We start from the raw sequence: 25,816 nt of genomic DNA, 5'->3' as shown, positions 1-25,816 counted from the left end.
TTGACCCTTTGTAAATTGGTGCTGAACATGATGTTCCTGAAGGAATTATCTAATTCTGTCTTTAGAGCCATAATATTACTGGAATTCCAAAAGACATAGTCCAAACTATGATCGAAATGCAACCAGTAGTTACAGAAATTCTTAGCAGGAAATTCTGCAAAAAAGAAGATAGATCTATAAAATGTAGATATAAGCCTGAAAATGCTTTGGCCATATGGTGCTGGCAAAACACTTTGAACATTTTGAGAGACAACTGAAGCATCACTTCTGTATTCATTAAGCAGTTCAGTGCCAGCAGGATGAGTGGAGATGATGGGGTGGGACACCAACCTGCTGTTGAGGAGCTCAGAGTGTAGTGTAGCAAACAGACAAGCAACCCTTGTGAAGTCAGGAGTAGAAGTCTGCTAGATGAGAAACCTACACAATGCATGAGAAGATTTGGGCATGGGTGAGTTTCACTCCCCCATCATATATAGACTATGAAACAACTCAGCCCTGCTCTGAAGAACAACTATTGGAGCACAGTATGTTTCTATTTAATTGTCTCCTGAATCCCCAGTTGCTATCTTCTCTTTATCATTTTTTCCTCTTGATTCCAAAGATTTTATTTCCCCTTGTAAACATTCTCTAACTCTGAGATATTCTTGAACTTGGAATGTCAAACCACATGTGAGTTGTGAGCCTTACTTCAAAGCTGAAAATCCACTCATCAGATTGGTGCCTTAGACTGTTTAATATTTCTACTCAAGCTGGATACTTTTATTTCCTAAGGCCTGCTGAGTATCTTCGGAGGAAATTTGAGGCTCAAGAATATAAGTTGAAAGTGGAAAAGCAGTTGGTAAGTAAAATACCAAATACAAGAGGCAATCGGGAATTTTCTAATAGGGTCTCTGTTCACAGGTATTCAGAGATTGTTAAGTCAAAGTCCATTCCAGCAGAAGGTCAAGACCACTCTGACCACCATAAAGAAGAGTAGTAGGAACAGGCTTCCATCAGAGTCTGGGAAGGCTGGTCTCTTCCTGGCTCTGTCACTTGCACAGTGACCTTGGGCAGTCCATCCAGTCTCTCTGAGTTTCAATTTCCTTTTCTAGGATGTGAGTCTTAGAGAAGCTGAGTCACTTTTGGTGCTGCAGTGCTGTGATTCTAGCTTATTAAAGGCACTTCAACACATTTTTTAAAGGATTGTTGTACTTTATTTGAATTCAAAACTAACCTGTACTCTTTGTGTTGTAATTCTGGGGCCTAAGAGGCTAGATATGCAACTTCTTTGTGTCAGTCTTAGTTTGACATCCTCAAAACTTACAGTTTATTCCCTTACCTAATCTCATGCTCTGAGGTTGCAAACCCTTCACAGAGCTTTCATTTCACAATTACAATGAACTAACTCAGAAAATGAATCTAGGTGTTTCAAGTGGTAGCATAAAATAGCAATTCCTTGGAATACATAAACCAGCTGATTTAAATAACTTGAAAATTTGTTCATTGTTTCATACTTCTGCTTGTGATAAAAAAAAAAAAACCTACCAAATTTTGAGAGCCAAAATCAAATTTGAAGATATTTCCAAAATGCAACTATGCTTTATAGAGTATTTTATTTAGGGGCAGGCATTTAGCCTAATGGTTAAAACCCAGGTTAAGACATCCATATTGAGTACCTGGGTTTGATGCTTAGCCCTGGCTCATGACTCCAGATTCCTGCTAATATAGACCACAGGATGCAGCAGTGATGGCTCAGGTAACTGGGAAATCAGGCATTAGGTGTAAAAGTTAGAGTACCACCCCGGGATCACAAACACCAAATTGAAGTGCTTGGCTTCTAGTCCTAATTTTTCTGCTAATCCTAGTTTCCTGCTAATACGCACCCTGGTAAGCAATAGGTGGTGGCTCAGTCCATGAGCTCCTGCCACCCTCATGGAAGACCCAGATTGAATTCCTGGCTCCAGGCTTCAGTGCAGTTCCATCCTGGCCATTGTAGACATTTGGGAAGTGAACCAGCAGATGGGAGCTTTCTCTGTGTGTGTGTATGTGTGTATGTGTCTGTCTTTCTCTCTCAAATAACTAAAAAAAGTTTTTGTTTCATTTAATAAATAGGGTCTTCGTCCATCTTCAGCAGAGCCAAATTACAACCAGAGACAAAAGCTAAGAAGTAATGGAAAAGAGCCTGGATTCCAGGAGCTGCAGTTTAGGAAAAATGAAATGAAGGAACGGGTTAGAAACAGTCTACTCGCAGGGCTACTGTTGTGCTATGTGGTTTTCTTCTGTGCTCTGCCAGGGTGGTCTCCTACAGTGCACCTGAGAGACTGCGGTTGCACAAGCGCAAAGGGGATTCTAACAGTTCATGAGAAATGTACATTTTTCCACGAACTTTTTGAAGCCCACTCTTACTTGCTGGACTTGACACATAAAGCACCATACAAAGTGTTTTGGGGGACACAGAGTTATGTGTTCTACCTTTTCTGAAAATGCAGCACAGCTAAGTTCCTAAGACTGTTCACTTTGGATGGGTAAAATAAATGCCTGTCATGAACATATTTGGGGTTTATATTCATTTCCCAGGGCTGCTGTAAAATAGCCCCAACAAAATGGGTGACTTAAAGCAACAGAAATATACTGTGTCACAGTTCTGGAGCCTGGAAGTCCCCAAAGTGTCAGCTGGGTCATCCTCCCTCTGAAACCTTTCCTTGCCCCTTCCTAGCCTCTGGTGGTTTATTGGGGCAATCTTTGGCATCCCTTGGTTTACAGCTGTGGAACTCCAACCTGCATTGTCACTTGGCATTCTCCTTGTGTCCCTGTCTTCACATGGCTGTATTCTTAGGCCACCGGTCATACTGAACTAAAGGTCCACTCTGCTCCAGCATGACTTCACCTGTACCAATTACGCCTGCCATGTCTGTGTCTCCCAATATGGCCACTTTCTCAGGCACTGGAGGTTAGAAATCCAACATCTATTTGGGGGAGAGGACAATTCAACCCATCCAAGGGATTACATATAAAAGCAGCGTATGTAAAGTGACTGTACATCACCAACACATGGAGGTTAGATATGAATATGAGCTCTGAATCTCAAACCACTGCATCCCTCAAGGAGTGTGAGGTGCCACAGCCAAGTCATAAGGCACATTGTCATCTTCAGGAGGACAGAGTTTTCCAGTTCTTGCTTTGTATTTGCATTTTTTAAAAATTATAGACTGCATAGAGATTATTTTTATGAAATTGTTGCACACATCCATCAGAGATTTTTGGATTGGGTCTGCTTTTCAGGAATATTGGAAGCAGTTGGAGGAAATACGCCAGCAGTACCACAATGACATGAAGGGAATTAGAGAGAAGATGGGGAGAAACCAAGAGGTAAAGTCATTCTCCTGCAGGAAACCCTGTACTACTGATTGAGTTGACCAAGGGAGCTGGTATTAAATGTAGTGATCTGAGAGAGAAAAGGGTAATCTTGTCAGCTGGGTTTTTTCAAAGGAACACTGTCAGGCCTGATTACAGCTTTGCTCTGTTGTGGTTTACCAGAGACCACACCAGATGGGGAGGATATCTGGGATCCTCAGTTAGGGATGGTAATGATCAAAAGCACGTGCTGATGGTTTTCCTCATGATCAGCCAATGACTCTTTAGACCAGAACTGAATGAGATGCAGACAATCCAAAATGAGCTGAAGTTCATGCCCTCAAGAAGGAGAATAAAAGGTTTGCATTCATTGAATTCAACCATCTGCAGATTTAAGGGCCTAACGTCTGTCTGAGGCAAAATCTGAGTGCAGTTGAGCGGATTCTCAGGACCCCTTAAAGGTGCCACGTTGGAAATCCCTCTTTCCGTCTCTCACAGGGGTCTGTAGAGCTTAGCAGAGTGTGTGACTACTACTTCAGTACAGCTCCAGATGAAAGAGCTGGCCTGTGTTTGGAGACCATGTTGTGTGGAAATTTAAATTTTCTTTTATTTATTTGAAAGGCAGACACACACACACGCACACACACACACAAGCACATCCTCCATCAACTTGTTTACTCTCCAGAAACACCTGCAAAAGCCAGGAGCCAGAAATTCAATCCCAGCTGGGTGGCAGAGACTCACCTACATGAGGCATCCCCTGCTGCCTCACAGGGTACACATCAGCGGGAAGCTGGAACCTGAAGCAGAGCTGGGACTCGAACTCAGGCACTACAGTATGGAATGTGGGTGTCCCAAGTGGTATCTTAACCACTGTACCAAATGCCTGGATAGCCTGGATATTTAAACACTGCTAATACACTTAGCAGCCTAGATGCTCTTCCTATGAGAGGCCTGTGTGCCCCCAAACAGCCATCTCCCATCTCACAACGCTCTTGGCTTTGCAACCATTGAGTGGATCTACCACACTGCTAGAACTGATCTCATCCCCCGCATTCACCCCTGAGTGGGTATGGATGATTAATATAAGTAATACGAGCCTATAATACAATTAAATTCTCTGATCCAGGCTCTAAACCAGAGCTTTCACATACTTCCTCTCATTTATCCCCACAACAGAGAAGCTATCTCAGAGTCCTGAGATATTACTGGGCACACTGAGTATTTCAATCTCTGGAAAACTACTACTTTTTATAGCAGATGCAGTCCTGCTCATACATAGTTGGGAAGCCAAGACACACGGATGCAACTTCAGTGCACTAGGACTGAATGTAGTTAAGCCGTGGGGGTGCAGAGGCACAAAGATAAGAAGGAGGAACAAGATGTGGATTTTTATGCAAGAAGAAGGGCACTTAAACTGAGTCTCAGAATTCCGAGCAGCCAAGCTGAGGAGGAGGAACAGGCTGAACAAGCCATGCAAAGGTTCCCACTGACTGGATGTGCTAGGAGGGGCAGCTTGCATGTGATGCTTTCCCAAGCAGAGACCCAGTTCATGGTGGAGAGCCTCGTGCCATCATCTGCCTCGTGATTAAGGCAGGTGTGCAGTGGGAAGTGTGAGCCCAGGAAGTGATAGTGTACATTTCTAGAGAGACTATGAAAAGGGCATTTGGGGGACACTGAGGCAGCCATGGGGAAGAGGACCCATAAAGAAGCTTCTAGCCAGCTGTTCTACGGCTTGCCCATCTGCAGCAGGAGGAATGCTTTCCTCGCCAGCCCCATTCAACCCTTGCCTGGGTTACAGAAAGTAGCCACCAAAACTCACACAGATCCGGTCTTGTTGACTGTGTTTAATTTGTATTAAAGGACAACTCAAAAATCAGTCATGGAACCTATCTGGTGAAGAAGGGTAACCTGCCTGTCCACCAAGACGCACCTGGGGAAGAAGCACCTGTGCAGGTAGTGATGGCTGTTGTCACACACTTGTGTGTGTCTCCCAATGGGTTTCCTCTGGCCAAGTGATTTTTTTTTTTGGACAGGCAGAGTGGACAGTGAGAGAGAGACAGTTGGTTCACCCTTCAATGGCCACTGTGGCCAGCACACTGCGGCTGTTGCACCGCGCTGATCTGAAGCCAGGAGCCAGGTGCTTCTCCTGGTCTCCCATGCGGGTGCAGGGCCCAAGAACTTGGGCCATCCTCCACTGCACTCCCAGGCCACAGCAGAGAGCTGGCCTGGAAGGGGGGCAACTGGGACTAGAACCCAGTGTGCCAGCGCCGCAGGCAGAGGATTAGCCTATTGAGCCACGGTGCCGGCCCCAAGTGATTCTTACCTCTCACTATGTCATAGACTCATATGGGGCACGATTAAAACACTCAGATGCTTAGGCTGCGGCCCAAATGGTGTAGGTAAGGCCCAGGCATCCTGCTTGTAGAAACTCCTGAGTGATTTGGTGGGTGCTGAGTTTGAGAACTGCTGCTGTCTTTAGCCCACACATGTTCTGGATTGTCCAAGTCAGTGTCTCAGACACACAGCTCTGCAACCTGATGGTCAGCTTCTCTTCTGTTTCCACCTTACACTTTTAGTGGGATTAGAGGACCAGGCAGAGCTGACCCAGTGGATCTCAAAGAGCTTTTTTCCATCTGAGAAAGTATTATGTACTCTTAATGCTAAATAAATCTGGATTTCAGCTAATTCTGAGAATTCTTCAACCTGTGAAATGACCTCGTAACCAATGCGCCTGTGATTGAATTTTTACTTTTTACTTTGCAAAGAGTTGTTTTGATGCTTTTGCCTAATAAGAAGATTATCGATGATTTGGCTTATAGTGAGAATAATTATCAGTTTTCTCATCATTAAAATTAAAACAAATCTTTATATTTTAAATTAGGCTATTAGAGCTGGATCTGGATTCAACTAGAAATTGAAAAATCCTCAAATTATTACAAATGCCATTAAAAGAGAGCTCAGATTTTATAAACATCTCTTTCACATTTTTAACCTGCTTATAGCAACAAATGAAATCCAGTACCTGTGTTTACAAAAAAAAAAAAAAAAAAGCATCTCTAAACAAGTCATTGTGGTGCCTTTTCTCAAAGAGAAATTAGGTAAATTAGGAAATTAGGTAAATAAAATTTTGTAAGTTTTATGCACAAGGAGGAACTTTTTAAAGATTTATTTATGTTTGTGAAAGAGTTTCAGAGAGAGAGAGATAGGAAGAGAGAGTGAGATCTTCCATCTGCTGGTTGACTCCACAGATGGCCATGACAGCCATGGCTGTGCCAGGCCAAAGCCAGAAGCCAAGAGCTTCATCAGGTCTCTCATGTGGGTGGCAGGGACCCAAACACTTGGGCCATCTCCCACTGTTTTTCCTAGGACATTAGCAGGAAGCTGGATCAGAAGTAGATCATCCAGAATGCTTGCTTCACAAGCAGCAGCTTTGCCCACTGCACCACAACACCAACCCCACCAGGAGTAACTGAAGGAAAACACCCCAAACGCCAACAGTGGTTAGTTAGTGGTATCATCGACCCTCTGTATCCACAGAGCCTCAGATTCCACTGAACACAGATCAAGAATAAGAATCATAATAAGATCTGAACACAGATCTAAGAAAACATTGCACCTGCACTGAATATGTATACACTTTTTTCTTGCCACTATTCTCTAAACAATACAGTATAATAATAACATAGCATTCACACTGTCTTCGGTATTATAAAAAGTCTAGGAGGATTATGCAGGTTATGTGCAAATACTATGCCATTTCATATAAGGGACTTGAGCATCCTCATGTTTTGGTAGCCATTAGGAGGGTCCTAGAACCCACAACCCATTGATACTGAGGACTGTATATATACATTGGTGTGAATAGGGGTGATGTTTTCTTCTCTACTTTCTAAAAGTTTTTTTAAAGATTTATTTATTCATCTGAAAGGCAGAGAGAGAGATTGATTCTATCCAAAAGGCCACAATGGCTGGAGCTGGGCTCCGAAGCCAGGAGCCAGGAGCTTCTTCCGGTCTCCCATGTGGGTGCAGGGGCCCAAGGACTTTAGCCATCTTCTACTGCTTTCCCAGGCCATAGCAGAAACCTGGATTGGAAGTGGACTATCCAGGTCCCAAACATGTGCCCATATGGGATGCAGGTACTGCAGGCGGCAGCTTTACCCACTACGCCACAGCGCTGGCCCCCTCTAAAATTTTTGTAAGGTGCTTATAGCATTTTTTTTTTTGAGAGGTAGAGTTACAGATAGTGAGAGGGAGAAACAGAGAGAAAGTTCTTCCTTCCATTGGTTCACTCCCCAAATGGCCGCAATGGCCAGAGCTACGCCGATCCTAAGCCAGGAGCCAGAACCTTCTTCCTGGTCTCCCACATGGGTGCAGGGGCCCAAGCATTTGGGCCACCTTCTGCTGCTTTCCTAGGGCATAGCAGAGAGCTGGATTGGAAGAGGAGCAACCGGGACTAGAACTGGCGTCCATATGGGATGCCGGTGCCGCAGGTGGAGGATTAACCTACTGTGCCATGGCGCTGGCCCTGCTTATAGCACTTTCACTACAAAAATAGATAATAGGGCTGGAGTCCTAGCTGCTCCACTTCTGATCCAGCTCTCTTCTGTGGTCTGGGAAAGCAGTAGAAGACGGCCCAACTTCTGGGACCCTTGCACCCACATGGAAGACCCAAAAGAAGCTCCAGCTTCCTGACTTCCAATCGGCAGATCAGCAGAGCTCCAGCCATGGTGGCCATTTGGGGAGTGAACCAGCAGATGGAAGACTCTGACTCACTCTCTCTCTCTCTCTCTCTCTGCCTCTGCCTTTCAAATAAATAAATCTTTTAAAAAAAATAGATAATAAAGTATCTACACCTTAAACAAAAACCGAAGATTTCTTTGGAAATGTTTGTAAAGGAAATTGTTAGCACCTAATTTGTATGCTTTTTGAGTTAATGTCTTATTTGGAGAGAATATGCAGCTGCATAGAGAAGTGGATTTTTAAAGTCATTTATCTGAGAATTAACTTCCCAAAGTGCCAGTTGGAACACATTACTCTGCTTGCCCATCAGCAGTGACTCCCGCAACAGGCCAGAGGCTGTTTTCCTTAGCCTGGCAGACTTTGTGAATTGTTCCCAACAGAACGTTCCAGCATGATCTCTCCTAATTCCCATAAACACACCCAAAGGTATCATCCCCTCAAATTACTTTTTAAAGCACCATTTGTTATTTTTTTAAAGGCACTGTATTAGTCTATTTAAAAAAAAAAAAAGGTTGTTTATTCATTTGAAAGGCAGAGTTAGAGAGTGAGAGAGAGAGAGGGAGACAGAGAGGTCTTCCATCTGCTGATTTACTCTCCAAATGACTGCAGTGGTTAGGGCTGGGCCAAGCCGAAGCCAGGAGCCAGGAGCTTCATCTGGGTCTCCTACATGGATGCAGGGGCCCACTTGGGCCACCCTCCCCTGCTTTTCCAGGTGCATTAGCAGGGAACTGGCTTGGAAGTGGAGCAGCCAGGACTCAAACTGGCGTCTATATGGGATGTTGCTTCAGGCCGTGACTTTAACTGGCTAAGCCACAGCGCTGCCCCACCCCCTTATTCTCTTTTTAAGGATTTTTAAATTTATTTTGAAAATCCAATTTACAGAGGAAGAGACAAAGAGAGAGACATATTCCATCTGCTGTTTCACTCCCCAAATAGCAGCAATGGCTAGAGCTGGGCTAGGCTGAAGCCACGAGCCAGGAACTTCTTCCAGGCCTCCCAATGGCCAGGGCCCAGACACTGGCCATCCTCCACTGCTTTTCCCAAGCCTTTAGGGAGCTGGGTTAGACATGGAGCAGCCAAGACCCAAACTGGCCTCCAGCTTCCATTCTCCCAGTGGGTGGGAAGTGCAACCATAGTCTGGATGGCTCTGCAGCTTTCGGACCTGGATCTTGGCTGCCAAAGGAACTCTAGGCTGGTGTCTGTCTCATGTCTCACCCACACTCCAGGGGCTCTACCCCTTTAAAAATTTATTTTTTGGGGGCTGGCGCTATGGCAAGTGGGTTAACGCCCTGGCTTGAAGCGCTGGCATCCCATATGGGTGCCAGTTTGAGCCCTGGCTTCTCTACTTCCTATCCAGCTCTCTGCTATGGCCTAGGAATGCAGTAGAAGATGGCCCAAGTCCTTGGGCCCCTCCACCCATGTGGGAGACCAGGAGGAAGCTCCTGGCTCCTGGCTTCGGATAGGCACAGCTCTGGCCGTTGCAGACGGTTAGTGAGTGAACCATCGCATGGAAGACTTCTCTTTTTCTCTCTCTGCCTCTCCTCTCTCTGTGTAACTCTTTCAAATAAATAAGTAAGTCTTTGAAAAAAAAGTTTATAGTCCCCACTGCTTGTGGGGACTCCACATAGAAAATGCTTTACCATTAAGCTTTTCCTGTGTTACTCTTACCCTCTACTCATTTCCCATCCTCTTACCCTATTTTATTCTCTTTATAGCACATAACACTTTCTGAAATTTTGTCATTAATTTGTTAACTTGCTTACTGCCTATCCTACCTGGCAAAATGTAAGCCCTCTGTCAGCAGGGCCTCCTGGTCCCATCTACTGTGCTGGCCCATTGTGTAGGTGGGTGGTCCCTAGGGGTTCTCAGTATAATTTTGTGGAATGAATGCTAGGGAGAAGATGACGTGAGGTAGGCAGTTGGTTGTGTGAGTCTGAAACTCAGAGAGGAAAGGTGAAGGGTCATCACGTAAACACGGCTTGTAAACCGCAGGGAAGCAAGGAGCAGAGGGCCAGGATGGAACCCTAGAAACCTCAGCTTAGAGTTCACCCACCAGCTGTTCCTATGAAATTCTTGTCATCCACTTTTACATTCCTCTCCTCCTCCTGTCAGTTTTCAGAGTGCACTTTTCCTTGTGTACTTTTCTTGTTTTCCTAGTTATAATAATAAGCCTCAAGGCCATTGCTATGGCATAGCAGGTAAAGCTGCCATCTGCAATGCCAGTATCTCATGTGAGCATCGGTTTGAGTCCCAGCTGCTCCAATTCCAATCCAGCTCTCTGCGAATGTGCTATGGAAAGCAGTAGAGGATGGCCCAAGTGTTTGCATTCCTGTACCCTCATGGGAGGTCCAGAGGAAGCTCCTGTTACTGACTTTGGCCTGGCTCAGCCCCTGCCATTGCTGCCATTTGGGGAGTGAGCTAGGGGATGGAAGACCTCTCTCTCTCTCTTTCTCTCTCTCCCTCTCCCTCTCTCCCTCTCTCCCTCTCCTTCTTTCTCTTTGTAACTCTGCCTTTCAAAATAAATAAAATAAATCTTTAAAAAATCATAAGCCTCCTGTTATGAGTCAGATTGGGTTGGTTGCACTAGACTGGAATGACAGCATCATCACATGGTAGAATTTTCCTCATTGAAATGCTCTAAACTTTCAGGATATGGCAAGAGACTTCAAACAAGTTAAGCTTCAGAACATGAAGGAAACTAACATTCCAGAACAGAAATATAAAGCTAAGGTAATCTGAACTTCCAGTTCCATGTGTATAAGTTGGCTGGCGCTTCCCACCTTGCACTCTGGATTACCTCCATGACTTTCTCCCCTAGTATTTTATGGAATGGCCCTGTTAGGTTGATGATTTCAAGTATGTGTAATGTCAAATAAAATTGATTTAGGAAGTTGTAATTTTGAGGTTTTACTGAATTGCTAAACTAAGAGTTTTTTCTTGCTTTCTTCTAGAGAGCAGTAAAATTTGAAATTAATTTAGACAAATGTGTTTCTGATGAAACAGTCCCTCAGGAGGAAGAGGTAGGCCGTTAAATATGCATTTCTTTCAGTGTGAGAAAATGAGTATATCTGGGGCCAGTTGTGGCATAGTAGGTTAACCCACTGCGGCATCCCATATGGGTACTGGTTTGAGCCCCTGCTGCTCTACTTCTGATCCAGCTCCCTGTGCCTGAGAAAGCAGTGGAAGATAGCCCAAGTACTTGCACCTGCCACCCACATGGGAGACATGGAAGGAGCTTGGGGCTCCTGGCTTTGGCTTGGCACAAAGCCAAAATGGCTTGCTGTTGTGGCCATTAGGGCAGTGAACCAACAGATGGAAGATCTCTCTCTGTCTCTTCCTCTCTCTCTGTAACTCTTTCTTTCAAATAAATAAAAATAAATCTAAGAAAGAAAAAAAAAGAAAATGAGTATATCTTAGTATGCATGTTTCATGAAATTGTTACATAGGCTGTAGAGAGAGTCTGGTGTGTTCAGATGCATCTTCCATATGCTTTTTTATCCTCTGAATCTCTTTTTAAAAATAAGGTTCTTTCTTTATGTGGATTATCCCATTTAAATGTTTTTCTTTTATTAAGGAACTATTTCCCTCATAATAGCAACTTTTTGTCACAGCCAAATTAAAATAGAAGACGATACACAGTCAACATCTAATATACTAATGTAAAAAAAAATTTAGCAGGTATCCTAACCAGATGCACATTTATTTTACATCTGCATTAGTTATTGGTAACTCTGTACAAGTCTAAGTAAATCTCAGTTTTGCATCTGGCCTGTCCTTGCCACAGCAGGAAATACATGAATATAGTAATACTTGATCTTGACATATTTTATCCCATTTTTTTTTTTTTGACAGGCAGAGTGGATAGTGAGAGAGAGACAGAGAGAGAGAGACAGAAAGGTCTTCCTTTTTGCCGTTGGTCACCCTCCAATGGCCGCAGCGGCTGGTGCATCGCGCTGATCCGAAGCCAGGAGCTTCTCCTGGTCTCCCATGGGGTGCAGGGCCCAAGGACTTGGGCCATCCTCCACTGCCTTCCCGGGCCACAGCAGAGAGCTGGCCTGGAAGAGGGGCAACCGGGATAGAATCCGGCGCCCCAACCGGGACTAGAACCCGGTGTGCTGGCGCCACAGGCTGAGGATTAGCCTGTTAAGCCATGGCGCTGGCCTTTTTTTTTTTTAATTTTTGACAGGCAGAGTGGACAGTGAGAGAGAGACAGAGAGAAAGGTCTTCCTTTTGCCGTTGGTTCACCCTCCAATGGCCGCCGCGGTAGGCGTGCTGCGGCCGGCACACCGCGCTGTTCCGATGGCAGGAGCCAGGTGCTTCTCCTGGTCTCCCATGGGGTGCAGGGCCCAAGGACTTGGGCCATCCTCCACTGCACTCCCTGGCCACAGCAGAGAGCTGGCCTGGAAGAGGGGCAACCGGGACAGGATTGGTGCCCCGACCGGGACTAGAACCTGGTGTGCCGGCGCTGCAAGGCGGAGGATTAGCCTAGTGAGCCACGGCGCCGGCCCGACGCCGGCCTTTTATCCCATTCTTTATCAGATCCTCTAACAAAATATCAAAACTAATTTATTTTTTCCTCACTTTACCTGTTCTGTATTCACTTTTTTAAAAAGTATGAAAAACCGCACTTGATAATTTTTTCTTTTTATGTTCTTGATTAGCTTAAAAATTTTTTTAAAGCCTATTTATTTATTTGAGAAACAAAGAGAAGGAAAGAGAGAGACAGAGTTCCATCCAGTGGTTCACTCCGCAAATGACCACAATAGCCAGTACTGGTCCAAAATCAAGAGCTAGGAACTCAGTGAGGGTTTCCCATGTGCGTGGCAAGAACCCAGTTACTTGAGCCATCACTGATATGGGGTCTGCATTAGCAGAAGGCTGGAGTCAGGAGCCTGAGCACCAGGCACTGGCTATGGGTTTTTCAATACTTGGCAAAATGCCCACTGCCCTAACTTAAAACCATTTTATGTTATCATTTATTTTTACAAGCATTTTGCTACATAAAGACTCCAGGAGAGTTGTGATAGTTAGTACTCACCTCTGATCAACACTTCGGCCTCTCAGTGAGCCAGACAAACTGTGGGATCAGAGCAGATCAGGGCTGGGGACGTGTCTCTGGGCATATCCACAGAGCTTCTGTAAAGTTGGCCTGCTGGAATAAAAGAATGGAATCTAAAATATTCTAATTTCCAGGATGTTTATCCTTTCTTATACTACGCACTGATAGGCTAGGAAAAGTAATTCTCGTATTAGTATTGATTACAGAGAGTATCAAGATCAGTTTTAGGGACCTGGTTAAGAACATTGCTTACTTAAAGCCGGGTGTGGATGAGAAAATCTTGAGAGTTAAGAACTTAAGTTGAATAATATTGAAGGCAGAAAGAGTGGATAAAATTAAGACCCTAAGACCAATGCTTATCATTGTTGACAAGAAGAAAACATCCCCATGTCTCTCTCATCCCAGCACAGACCCAGTTTTAAAACTCTATAGATTTACCTGTTTAATAAACATATACTGGGGCAAGTGTTTCCCACAGTAGTTAAGTTGCCACCTGGGATGTCTGCATCCCATATCAGAGGGCCTGGGTTTGAGTCCTAGCTTCACTCTCCATTCCAGCTTCCTGCTAAGTGCACTCTGAGAGGCAGCAGGTGAAGGCTCAAGTAGATGGATTCCTGCCACCCACATGAAAGACCTGGATTGAGTTCTGGGCTACTGGCTTCCTTGCAGCTCAGTACTGGCTGTCGCAGGCATTTAGTGAGTGAACCAGTGAATAAGAGCTTTCTCTCTCTCTCTCTCTCTCTGCCTTTCTTTCTTCAAAGATTTATTTATTTATTTGAAAAGCAGAGTTAGAGAGAGAGAGAGAGAGAGAGAGAGAGGCAGGCAGAGCTGCTTTCATCTGAAGCCAGGGCTGTCTTCCACTGCTTTCTCAGGCCGTAGCAGAGAGCTGGATCAGAAGTGGAGCAGGGGCCAGCTCTGCAGCGCAGTAGGTTAATCCTCTGCCTGCGGCACTGGCATCCCATAAGGGCACCGGTTCTAGTCCTGGATGTTCCTCTTCCCATCCAGCTCACTGCTACGGCCTGGGAAAGTAGTAGAAGATGGCCCAAGTCCTTGGGCCCCTGCACTCGCGTGGGAGACTTGGAAGAAGCTCCTGGCTTCTGGTTCTTTGGATCGGCTCAGCTCCAGCCGTTTGTGGCCATTTGGGGAGTGAACCAGCAGATGGAACACCTCTCTCTCTCTCTGTCTCTCCCTCTCACTATCTGTAATTCCACCTCTTAAATAAATAAATAAAATCTTGAAAAAAAAAAAAGTGTGGCAGCTGGGTGGGACTCAAACCAGCACCCATATGAGATGCCTGCACTGCAGCTGGTGGCTTTACCCGCTACACCACAGCGCTGGCCCCTGACTTTCAAATAAATTAAAGAAATAATTTTTTTTTAAGTTTGTGAAAATGGGATAAAAGATAAGTTTTTAAAAAATGTTTTTTAAAGAAACATGTTGAATATTTATATCATGTTAATTAGTATTACTAGGGACATAAAATATTTTTAAACATTCCCCCTAAAATATGGCTTATGTCTTATGAAACCCTGGAATTGCGTTAGGCAGTGGATTTAAATGAAACTTTGACCTTTGAGGACGGCATGAAGTTTCAGGAATATTTGCCGATAAAGGAGCATGAAGATTACACAGACAGAGCATTTGAAAATCTCTGCTGCACAGAAGCAGGTACGTGTCTCTCAAAATCTTCAGCTGAGAAGGAAATGCCTTAACAGCGACCCTTCTCAAAGGCTCTACACTTTCATCCCACGTGGCTCCTCTTCTCCCCCTGCCGGAGATTGTCTGCCTCTCCTGCTCCATGCCTGCGAAGGTTCACTGTCTCCCTCCTGCGCCTCCCACGCCTCCGAGCTGCTCCTCCCTGATTGTTCTTCTGCTGGGAAGTACCACAGATGGGTGCCACGGGCATCTGAAATTCAGCATGTGTGAAGTCGACCTTCCTAGCTCCCCCTTCCCAGGGACCTAAAAGTTTGGTCAAGGCCATCACTAGGGTGCACACCCAGGGCAGTTTCTACCCACGGTCTCTGGAGCCTTCCTCCCAATGCCGCTAGTTGAGGGCGCTCTCATCTCTTAGCTCTGTGGCTGGCCCAGAAGTGCCTGGGCCCCGGAGACAGACGGGACTCAGAATTTTATCTTGTGACCTTATTTCTCCAGCGCAGTGAACCTCGGTCTCAGGAGCAAGGAGTGAGTGAGTAGCAGTGACAATAGAAACCCCACAGGATTACTGTGAAGGTTGAAGTGAAATTTGATAGACCCCTGACCTGAATTAGATACCTAGTAAGTGCTATTCCCTAACTCTCCTTTTGGCTTCTCCTCGCCGTCATTCTCTAAGTGGTTGCTAAACTCGTCATGTCATATTACTACCCTGTTCAGGTTTTTAAAATTTATTAAATTTATTTAAAAGCGACTCTTGACAAAGGTGTCAAGAACTAATCTGAACGACCAGGAAAATACAGTCAACACTATTGAAATGCTGTCAAAGTCATTCCAGGACACAGGTTTATTCAGCACAGTGAAACCTCTTAGATTCTGTCACTGATGCAAAATGGACTGCTTCTTACTTTTCTAAACATACAACAGTTTAATTAACAATATTCAATTACCTCTGTTCTTTCCTGAATATTTAACATTTAAAAATGCCAATTAAAGGGGCCAGCCCGTGTCAGCATTGCATATGGGCGCTGATTGAGTCCTGGCTGCTCCACTTCAGGAGGATGGCTCCTGCACTAATGTGGGAGATCCAGAAGAAGCTCCTGGCTTCAGATTGGCCCAGCAGCCAAGTGGGAAGTGAACCAGCAGATGGAAGATCTCTCTCTCTCTCTGACTCCTTCTCTCTATCTCTGCCTTTCAAATAAACAAAGAAATCTTTTTAAAAAAATTTTTTTAAAACTAATGCAGCTCCTCTTTAAATGTTTCCTACAAATACATTTCACTGTTTTCATCTCATGATGGTATATTTTAAGGTATTTTATTTTATTCACAAGTTAAACAGCAACACACCTAAGGGGACAGACCCTGAAAGGCTCACAGTGCAAACAGCACAGGAACCCATGGCTGACATTCTGAAATGTGAAACAGATCAAATGCTTAGAGGGTTCACCCAGAATCTCTGAAGCAGATGGTCATGGAACACAGAATGTGTTGTCCTCCTACTGATGACGTCAGATGGGACTCCCAGTGTTTCCAGACTCACTTTGGCACCTCGTTTTGGGCTCTGTGTTTTCTTTTCCAGTTTCATGAGTGACACAGACATGATTCACATCCCTGAAGTGTTCATTATAGTGAAGGGTGTGACCTGTCAAAACTTGTCCGGGATTCTCAAATCCAAAACCACCTGTCTTATATCCAAAACTTTGAGGGGTCATTCACCAGCAAGCTGACCGCACAAGCTGACCAAGGAAAGCAAAGTTGGTGTTGTTTTGCCGGGGTCATTAAAATTTTTTTTCATTTTGTTTATTTGATGTGCTCTGTTTGGTAGCACATATACTAAAATTTGTTTATTTGAAAGACCGAGTGACATGGAGACAAAAAGAGATCTCTGTCCACTGGCTCACTCTCAAATGCCCACAACAGGCAAGCCTGGGCCAATCCAAAGCCAAGAACCAGATTCCAGGAACTCCATGAGGATCTCCCACAAGATGGTAGGGACCCAAGTACTTGAGCCACCTCTTGAAGCCTCTCAGGGTGCACTTCAGTAGGATGCTAGAATGAAAGTGGACCAGCCAGGACTCAAACGAGGCACTCTAGTATGGAACGTAGGTGTTCCAAGCAGTGTCTTAACCACAGTACCAAATACCCACCCTTGACAGTGTCAATTATATCTTCAACAATCAAGACAGTTTTTTCAGTTAAAGTTGAGAATCATCTCTACCAATTACTTTGATGTCCCCTGGTGACTGGTCATTACAGTAACTCTTCAGTCTGAACAAATCTACAGTCATAAGAATGGATCTATTGCTGTTTCTATTGAGTGGTTTAATGTGATTCAGCAGTCAGTAAAGAATTCATAGCTCCCCTGAGTGTGCAGAAGCAATACAATGTGATGGCCTCCCACCTCCTTCATCATGTCTCAAACTTCTCAGTCCCATCCATAATTAATTCATGAATTATACCCTTTGCTTCATTTCCATCTGGAAATGTCTTTATTCAATTCAGTGGCAACTTAGTTGCCATAGACTGTGCTTGGTGATAAGAAATGCAAAGATGAATGAAAACTGGGCCCTGCTTACGTTATCACAGAAATGTCCAAGCAAAGGAAACAGGGACAAAATGTATTCCAAACCTGAAATGTTCATCACTGTTGGGGTTTGAGCTGACTGGAGAGGCAAGGAGGTCCCTACTGCTCAATGATTGGGCATGCCTGGAGCGTGGGCTTTATCCGTATTGATGATGGCTTCAGTGAGTAGGAAGTGAATCATATTTGTGACTGAGAAGGAACATATTGGCTACAGATCGCAGGATGGCTTGGAGAAGCAGAACTGGTGGTAGAATAGTTCAGGTGGAAACAGTAGGTCTACACGCCAGAGAAATGCAGTGAAAATAGACATGAGTATGGGAAAGAGGAAGAGAAGGGACTTGTGGATATACCCGGTTTTCCTTTCTTTTTTTTTTTTTTTAAGATTTTTTTATTTATTTGAAAGTCAGAGTTACACAGAGAGAAGGAGCGGCAGAGAGAGAGGTCTTCCATCTGCTGGTTCACTCTCCAATTGATCGCAATGGCTGGAGCTGTGCCAATCTGAAGCCAGGAGCCAGGAGCTTCTTCCAGGTCTCCCATGTGGGTGCAGGGGCCCAAGGACTTAGGCTATTTTCCACTGATTTCCCAAGCCATAGCAGAGAGCTGGATCAAAAGTGGAGCAGCCTGGACTCGAACCAGTGTCCATATAGGATGCAGGCACTGCCGGCAGCGCCTTTACCCACTATGTCACAGTGCCAGCCCGTTCCTTTTTTTAAAAAAAATTGTGTTTATTTAGTTGAGAGACAGGTAGAGGGAGAGCTCCATCCATTGATTCACTCCCCAAATGACTGCAATAGCAGGGCCTAGGCCAGGATGAAAGCCAGGCCCTGGAAACACAATCCGGGTCTCCCATGTGGTGGCAGGGACTGGACTACTTGAGTTATCACTGCAGCCTCCCAGGATCTGCATTAGCAAGAAGCTGGAGTCAGGAGTGGAGCAGGTGTGGAACCCAGGTACTCTGCTATGGATGTAAGTGTCTCTACTGATATCTTAACCTCTAGGCTAAATGTCTGCCTCCACCCCCAGTTTTCTAATTCACGTTCATGAAGCTGTCACCAACCAAATGTGTATCATGTAGATAGAGGTCAGTAGAGATCTTTTTGTGATCTAAATTTGGAACACATTGAGGTTTAGATATTTATGAGCGTTAGCTGGAGATGTTTGGAAGGTGCCAGCCATATGGGACTGAGGGCCTACGCAAATCATGGCTAAAGATATAGTATGGAGGTCCCTGGCATATACGTGGTATTTAAAACTTGCTGATGACCAAAAATGCCTAGGCAGAGAGGACCAGAACGAGAAGGAAATGGAGCTTAAGACCAAGCCATAGCACTATTTAGACAAACACTGGGAGACCCAGATGGAAGTCTTGGCTCCTGGCTTTGGCAAAGGCTGTTGCAGCCCTTGGGGAGTAAACCAGTTGATGGAAGATTCTCTCTCTCTCTCTCTCTCTCTAACTTTTCATAAAATAAATATTTTGTTTATTTTAATGTATTTGAAAGGCATAGTGACACACAGACAAAGATACAGAGATATTCCATCTGTTGGTTCATTCCCGAAATGGCCACAAAAGCCAGGTCTGGCCGGGTCTGTGCCAGGAGCCTGGAACTCAATCTAGGTCTCCTACCTGGGTAGCTAGGGCTGGCTGAAGTACTTAAGCCATCTCCTGTTGTGTTGCCTTCCAGGGTGTGGTAAGAGGGAGCTGGATTGGAAGCAGAGCATATGGGACTGGAACGAGTGCTTCTAAGGGAGGCTGCTGTTGCATGTGGTGGCTTAACCCACGGTGCCACAATGTGGATTCACTTTGGGTTAAACTTTACAAGAATTGTACAGGGAATATGATGAAAATTAAAGCTTTCTGAGGTATTTAAAGATCATATGAATGAATGGAGGGAAACAACAGTGCTATATATTAGAAATATTCTTTTCAAATAAATACACAAATTTATGTCAATTTCAATAAAAACCACAATTGGATTTTTTTCCCTAGTATGGGGAGAATCTTGGATTTTCTTTCTGAACTAGCCAAGAATTGTAAAAAATAAGTGTAGTGAAGGACACTTATCATTTCAAATATCAAAATTATTATAAAATTATATTCAAACAATATGATAGGAGGACAAGATTGGATAAACCAGTGAGAAAATGAATTTAGTGATAGTCATTGTGATGCAAAAGGTTTAAGCTGCTGATTGGCATGCCTGTATATTGGAGTGCCAGGTGATGAGTCCCACCTCTCCTTCTGATTCAACTTCCTGTGATGCACACCCAGGGAAGCAGCAGGTGACTGTGCAAGTACTTGGGTCCCTGCCACCTATGTGAGAGACTCACAGGGATTTGCTGGCTCCTGGCTTTGCGTGCATTTGGGGAGTGAACCAGCTAATGAAAGATAGCTCTCACCATGCTGCCCTCTCTCCCTGCCTTTCCCACCCCTGTGACTCTGCCTCTCAAATATTTTGAAAGCAAGAGACAGCTTAGAAACAAACCCTGGTATGTGTCATAATATAACCCATGTGGAGTGGGCGCCTGGCACAGCAGTTAAGCCACAGGTGTGGTGCCTGCATCCTATATCTGAGTGCCTGGGTTCAATTCCTGACTCTGTCTCCCTATTACGTCTTCCTGCTAACGCACACACCAGCAGCCAGTGGTGATGGCTCAGGTAGTTGGTTCCCAGTCTTCCACGTGGGACTCCTGAACTGAGTTCCCAGATCCTGACTTCAGCCTGCCACAACCTTGACCCTTGCTTGTTTTGGTGGGTAAACCAGCAGATGGAAGTTCTTTCTCTCCCAAATGAAATTAAATGATAATAATAGTAATAATTGGCCGGCGCCATGGCTCAACAGGCTAATCCTCCGCCTTGCGGCGCCGGCACACCGGGTTCTAGTCCCGGTCGGGGCACTGGATTCTGTCCCAGTTGCCCCTCTTCCAGGCCAGCTCTCTGCTATGGCCCGGGAAGGCAGTGGAGGATGGCCCAAGTCCTTGGGCCCTGTACCCCATGGGAGACCAGGATAAGCAGCTGGCTCCTGCCTTCAGATCAGTGTGGTGCACTGGCCGTGGCAGCCATTGGAGGGTGAACCAACGGCAAAAGGAAGACCTTTCTCTCTGTCTCTCTCACTGTCCACTCTGCCTGTCAAAAATAATAAAAAAAAATAATAGTAATAATTTAGCAGATGCTAAAAGTGACATTATAAGTCTGTGGGAAAAGAAGGGATTATTCAGATAAATGCTGCTGGGTCAGCTGGTTAACAATTGGGGATAATTGTGAAATGAGACCCTCATAATATGATAGAACAAAACAAATTTCAAACACACAAATTGTTTATATGTAAAAAAAGTTATAGGTTAGAAAATGACGTGGAAGAAAATATAGAAAACCTTTATAAAGGGCCGGCGCCGCGGCTCACTAGGCTAATCCTCCACCTTGTGGCGCCGGCACACCGGGTTCTTGTCCCGGTCGGGACACCGATCCTGTCCCGGTTGCTCCTCTTCCAGGCCAGCTCTCTGCTGTGGCCAGGGAGTGCAGTGGAGGATGGCCCAAGTCCTTGGGCCCTGCACCCCATGGGAGACCAGGAGAAGCACCTGGCTCCTGCCATCGGATCAGCGCAGTGCGCCGGCCGCAGCGCGCCTACCGCGGCGGCCATTGGAGGGTGAACCAACGGCAAAGGAAGACCTTTCTCTCTGTCTCTCTCTCACTGTCCACTCTGCCTGTCAAAAAAAAAAAAAAAAGAAAAAGAAAAGGAAAAAAAACCTTTATAAAGCAGGATAGAACTAGCTACTCAAAAGACATTGGAAAAAATCACAGAGCAAATTAGTAATGGATTCAACTTGATACTAACCTTTAGAAGCTTTTTTTTTTTTTTTTTGACAGGCAGAGTTAGACAGTGAGAGAAAGAGACAGAGAGGTCTTCCTTCCGTTGATTCACCCCCCAAAATGGCCGCTATGGCCGGAGCTACGCCGAGCCGAAGCCAGGAGCCAGGTGTTTCCTCCTGGTCTCCCATGTGGGTGCAGGGCCAAAGCACTTGGGCCATCCTCCACTGCCTTTCCAGGCCATAGCAGAGAGCTGAACTGGAAGAGGAGCAATCGGGACAGAACCGGCACCCCAACTGGGAGTAGAACCCAGGGTGCTGGCGCCGCAGATGGAGGATTAGCCTAGTGAGCTGCGGCGCTGGCCTAGAAGCATTTTCAATAATTTATCTAGGGTGAATAATCACAAATCTCTATTAAAATTTAGCTATAAAGTGTTCATTATGCTACTTATTATAGAGGAAAGATATCAGCAATCTAAAAATCCAGCACAAAAGAATTAAAACAGAAATACTGTGCTTGCTTTAAAATGATTGTGGTGTGACAGGTTAAGCCACTGCTTGTGATGCCCGCAGCCCATATCACAGTGTTGGTTTTAGTTCTGGCTACTCTGCTTTGGATCCAGTTTTCTGCTAATGCTCCTGGAAAGACAGTGCATGATGGCCCAGGTACTTGGGCCCCTGCCACCCACACGGGAGACCCAGATGGAGTTCCTAGCTCCTGGCTTCAGCCTGACCCAGCTTCTGCTGATGAGGGCGTTTGGGAAGTGAACCACCAAATGGAAGCTATGTCTCCCTTTCTCCCTCTGTCTCTCTTTCTCTGTTACTCTGCCTTTCAAATAAATGAGTGAATGAATGAATGAATAAATCTTTTAAAAACAATGAAGTTAGCCTTAAGCCTACGCGTAATTTCAATCTTACAAGCTAAGATCGGTGTTAGAACGAGAGTGGTGTTGAATACCAGCTGATAGACTGCCTCCAGGTTCCTAAGAACTCTTTGGTGCCATTAGTCATACTTTTGGCTGCTTTTGAATTCACAAGTTCTTTTCTGATACCCAGGGCTTTCCTCTCATGAGGCCATTGCTGCTGAAAACAGGAGGCAGTGGGATGCCAGAGCACCTCAGACTCTGCTGCAAATGATGGCAGCAGTCGACATCACCTCCACCTGCTCCACACTGCCTGCTGGTGATGGTGAGTCTGTGACCAGTTAGCACCAGTCATCAGCAAGGGAAGACCAGGGTCCCGGTGGTCGTGTTGCTATTGCTCATCCTAATGTGATAGCTCCCATTCCATAGTACAAGCCTTGTAGATTTTATATCAAACACCTTTCTTTTTTCTCTTTTTAAAGATTTTTATTTATTTATTTGAGAGGTAGAGTTACTGAAAGAGGAAGAGACAGAAAATTCTTCCATCCACTGGTTCACTCCCCAAATGGCCACAATGGCTGGAGCTGAGCTGAACTGAAGCCAGGAACCAATAGTCTCATCCGGGTCTCCCACATGTGTGTCAGGGACACAAGCACTTGGGCATCTTCCAGTGCTTTCTCAGACCATAAGCAGAGAGCTGGGTTGGAAGAGGCACAGCCAGGACATGAACCAGCGCCCATACAGGATGCTGGTGCCATAGGCAGAGGCTTAGCCTACTGCATCACAGCATCAGCCCCTCAGGTTAAGCCACTGCTTTCAAACACACAGTTTTGTTTTTTTCTCTACCCCTAGAGAGACTTACCTGCTAATATCTAAGACAAGTGACCACCCCTGCCAAGACAACATAAAGGAGGAAAAATCCAGAGTGCCACTTTCCTCAAAGTGAGGAAGAACACACACAGAAGAGCAGCAAACCTGATGGGCCCTCCAGTTTGATTGCAATTTCATGGAGGGTCCTTCTTTCACCTGTAAAATTGGAATTAAAAGAATAGCTATCCCTATGAGAATAGCGTACAGATACACATAAAATTGCTTTTGAAGCCAGCATGCCATTTAAATGTTAGGAGTATTCAGCAAATAAAAATTTTTTAGCCTGAATTCGCTCACGTACATTTGAAACTCTGGCATAGTCCCTCCTTCAGAGAGCCTCACAGCTGCCTCCAGCTGTTATTTCACAGGAGGTGAAGATGCTGATCACTTATGTCCTGTGTTCTTGGTCACATGCGACTGGGAAGAGCTAAAGTTGAGACCTGGGCTGTAAGTTGAAATTTTTTTAAAAGATGTATTTTATTTTATTTGGGAGTCAGAATCACAGAGAGAGAGAGAGAAAGAGAGAGCGCTTTTCCATCTGCTGGTTCACTCCCCAGATGGTCACAATGGCTGGGGCTGGGCCAGGCCAAAGCCAGGAACCAGAAGCCAGGAGCTTCTTCCTGGTCTCCCACGTGGGTGGCAGGGGCCCAAGCACTTGTACCATCTTCCACTTCTTTCCTAGGCTATTAGCAGGGAACTGGATTGGAAGTGGAGCAGCTGGGACTCAAACCAACACCCATATGGGAAACCAGCGTCACAGGCAGCAGCTTTATCCACTACTCCACAATGCCTGTTCCTGAAATATTTAAGTATATCACAAAATTAGTAATTTGAAGTGTGTGAATTGACTCATGAGTCAATAGGACAATTGAGGGTAAATTTAAAATAAGCAAATAGAATAGAAATTTTATCACACCAAAAAAGCCACTTTAGAAAATGAGAAATGACTCTTCTCCTTAGCTTTGTGACAATGAGACACTAAACTTTACTGTATCTCTTTTTTTTTTTTCCTAATAAAATCAGAGGTTAGCTACAAGGTTCTAACATTTTGTGATTTTATAAAAACTCACAGGAAGTGACCGGCATTGTGGCACACCAGGCTTCTGCAGTGCCGCACCCCATATGAGCTCTGGTTCAAGTCTCGGCTGCTCTGCTTCTGATCCAGTTCCCTGCTAATGCACCTGGGAGAACAGTGCAAGATAGCCCAAATCCTTGGACCCCTGCTACCCACATGGGAGAACTGAATGAAGTTCCAGGTGCCTGGCTTCGGCCTGGCCATTGCAGCCATTTAGGCAGTGAACCAGAGGATGGGAGGTCAGTTTGCCTTCCAAATAAAAAAATAAATCCTAAAAAAATAATTCAAATGAAGAAGCATAAGAAGGCTGGTGCTGTGGCATAGTAAGCTAAGCCTCCACCTGTGGCACCAGCATCCGATAAAGGTGCTGGTTCGTGTTCCGGCTTCTCCTCTTACAACCTACCTCTCTACTTATGGCCTGGGAAAACAGTAGAAGATGACCCAAGTGTTTGGACCCCTGCACCTATGTGGGAGACCTGGAAGAAGCTCCTGGCTTTGGATTGGGCCAGCTCCAGCCGTTGCAGCCATTTGGGGAGTGAACCAGCGGATGGAAGAACTTTTCTCTCTGTCTCTCCCTCTCTCTGTAACTCTCTCTCTCAAAATAAATAAATCTTTTAAAAAACGAAGAAGCATTTTTATTTTCAATAACCCATTTTCCTCTTTAGATGACCATGTTATTGTGATTGAAGACATTTCAGAAAACAGAAAACAATGGCGGCATGAAGCACCTGGAACTTTAATGAGTGTTTTGGCCTCAGCGCATCTAACAAGTAGCTCATATTCTGCCGATGAAGGAGAATTTGGTATGTAACTTATTTTTAATAGCATAATCTGGATCTTTTTTCACAGTTCTTTAGTGCTGTAGCATTTATTTTGCTATACAGTATGATATAGGAACTAATTTAAATGTTTTTCTCCAAACAGTGAATTTCCCAATACTTTGTTTTAGATAATAGATTTTCTTCTTGACTCAAAATGCCAACTGTATCATTTACTTCATCCTTAAAAAGTTGAATCCATTCCTAAGCTGTTTTTTCCTCCATTGATACATAATTAACATTTCCTACACCTATATCATTGGCGTTTTTTAAGGATATTTATACTATAACAGTTTAAATTTCTTCTGTGAAAAGTTTTAAAGGATGTTACATGCTAATGAAAGAGGAACAATGAATAAAATCTAAACTTTCATACTTGTTTATTTATTTTTATTTATTTGAAAGGCAGAGTGAGAGAAAGAGAGCTTTCATGCACTGGTTCACCCCCTAAATGGCTACAACAGACAGGACTGGGTCAGGCAGAAGTTGAAAGCCAGGAGCTTCCTCCAGGTCTCCTGTGTGGGTGCAGGGCCCAAGGACTTGGACCATCTTCTGCTGCTTTCACATGCATTAGCAGAGAGCTGGACTGGAAATGGAGCAGCCAAGACTCAAACCTGCACCCATATGGGATATCGGCATTGTAGACCATGGCTTAACCTGCTATGCCACAACAGTGGCCCCTAAACATTTATATTTGTATTACATAAAGGTTATTTGTTTATTTATTTATTTATTTTGACAGGCAGAGTTAGACAGTGAGAGAGGGACAGACAGAGAGAAAGGTCTTCCTTTCCTGTTGGTTTACCCCCTAAGTGGCTGCTACGGCCGGTGCGCTGCGCCAATCCGAAGCCAGGAGCCAGGTGCTTCCTCCTGGTCTCCCATGCGGGTTCAGGGCTGAAGGACCTGGGCCATCCTCCACTGCACTCCTGGGCCACAGCAGAGAGCTAGACTGGAAGAGGAGTAACCAGGACAGAATCCAGCGCCCCAACCAGGACTAGAACCCTGGGTGCCAACGCC

At 44.9% G+C, this 25,816-nt stretch overlaps 1 protein-coding gene across 1 annotated transcript in view; it reads left to right on the top strand.

Moving 5' to 3' along the window:
- The window catches only part of NEK5 (NIMA related kinase 5), a 93,687-nt gene that overhangs the window by 42,382 nt on the left and 25,489 nt on the right, over nt 1-25,816 (top strand). The window contains 9 exon segments of the mRNA XM_062195348.1: nt 772-838; nt 2,092-2,208; nt 3,262-3,348; nt 5,197-5,289; nt 10,726-10,806; nt 11,028-11,096; nt 14,680-14,803; nt 22,230-22,355; nt 24,647-24,784. Coding sequence (XP_062051332.1) covers nt 772-838; nt 2,092-2,208; nt 3,262-3,348; nt 5,197-5,289; nt 10,726-10,806; nt 11,028-11,096; nt 14,680-14,803; nt 22,230-22,355; nt 24,647-24,784 — 902 coding nt within the window.

Source organism: Lepus europaeus, chromosome 6 (genome assembly GCF_033115175.1).
Source record: "Lepus europaeus isolate LE1 chromosome 6, mLepTim1.pri, whole genome shotgun sequence".
In the NCBI taxonomy this organism is placed as follows: Eukaryota; Metazoa; Chordata; class Mammalia; order Lagomorpha; family Leporidae; genus Lepus; species Lepus europaeus.
The sequence above is the reverse complement of the archived record's forward strand: the minus strand, read 5'-3'. Positions and strand labels throughout refer to the sequence as shown.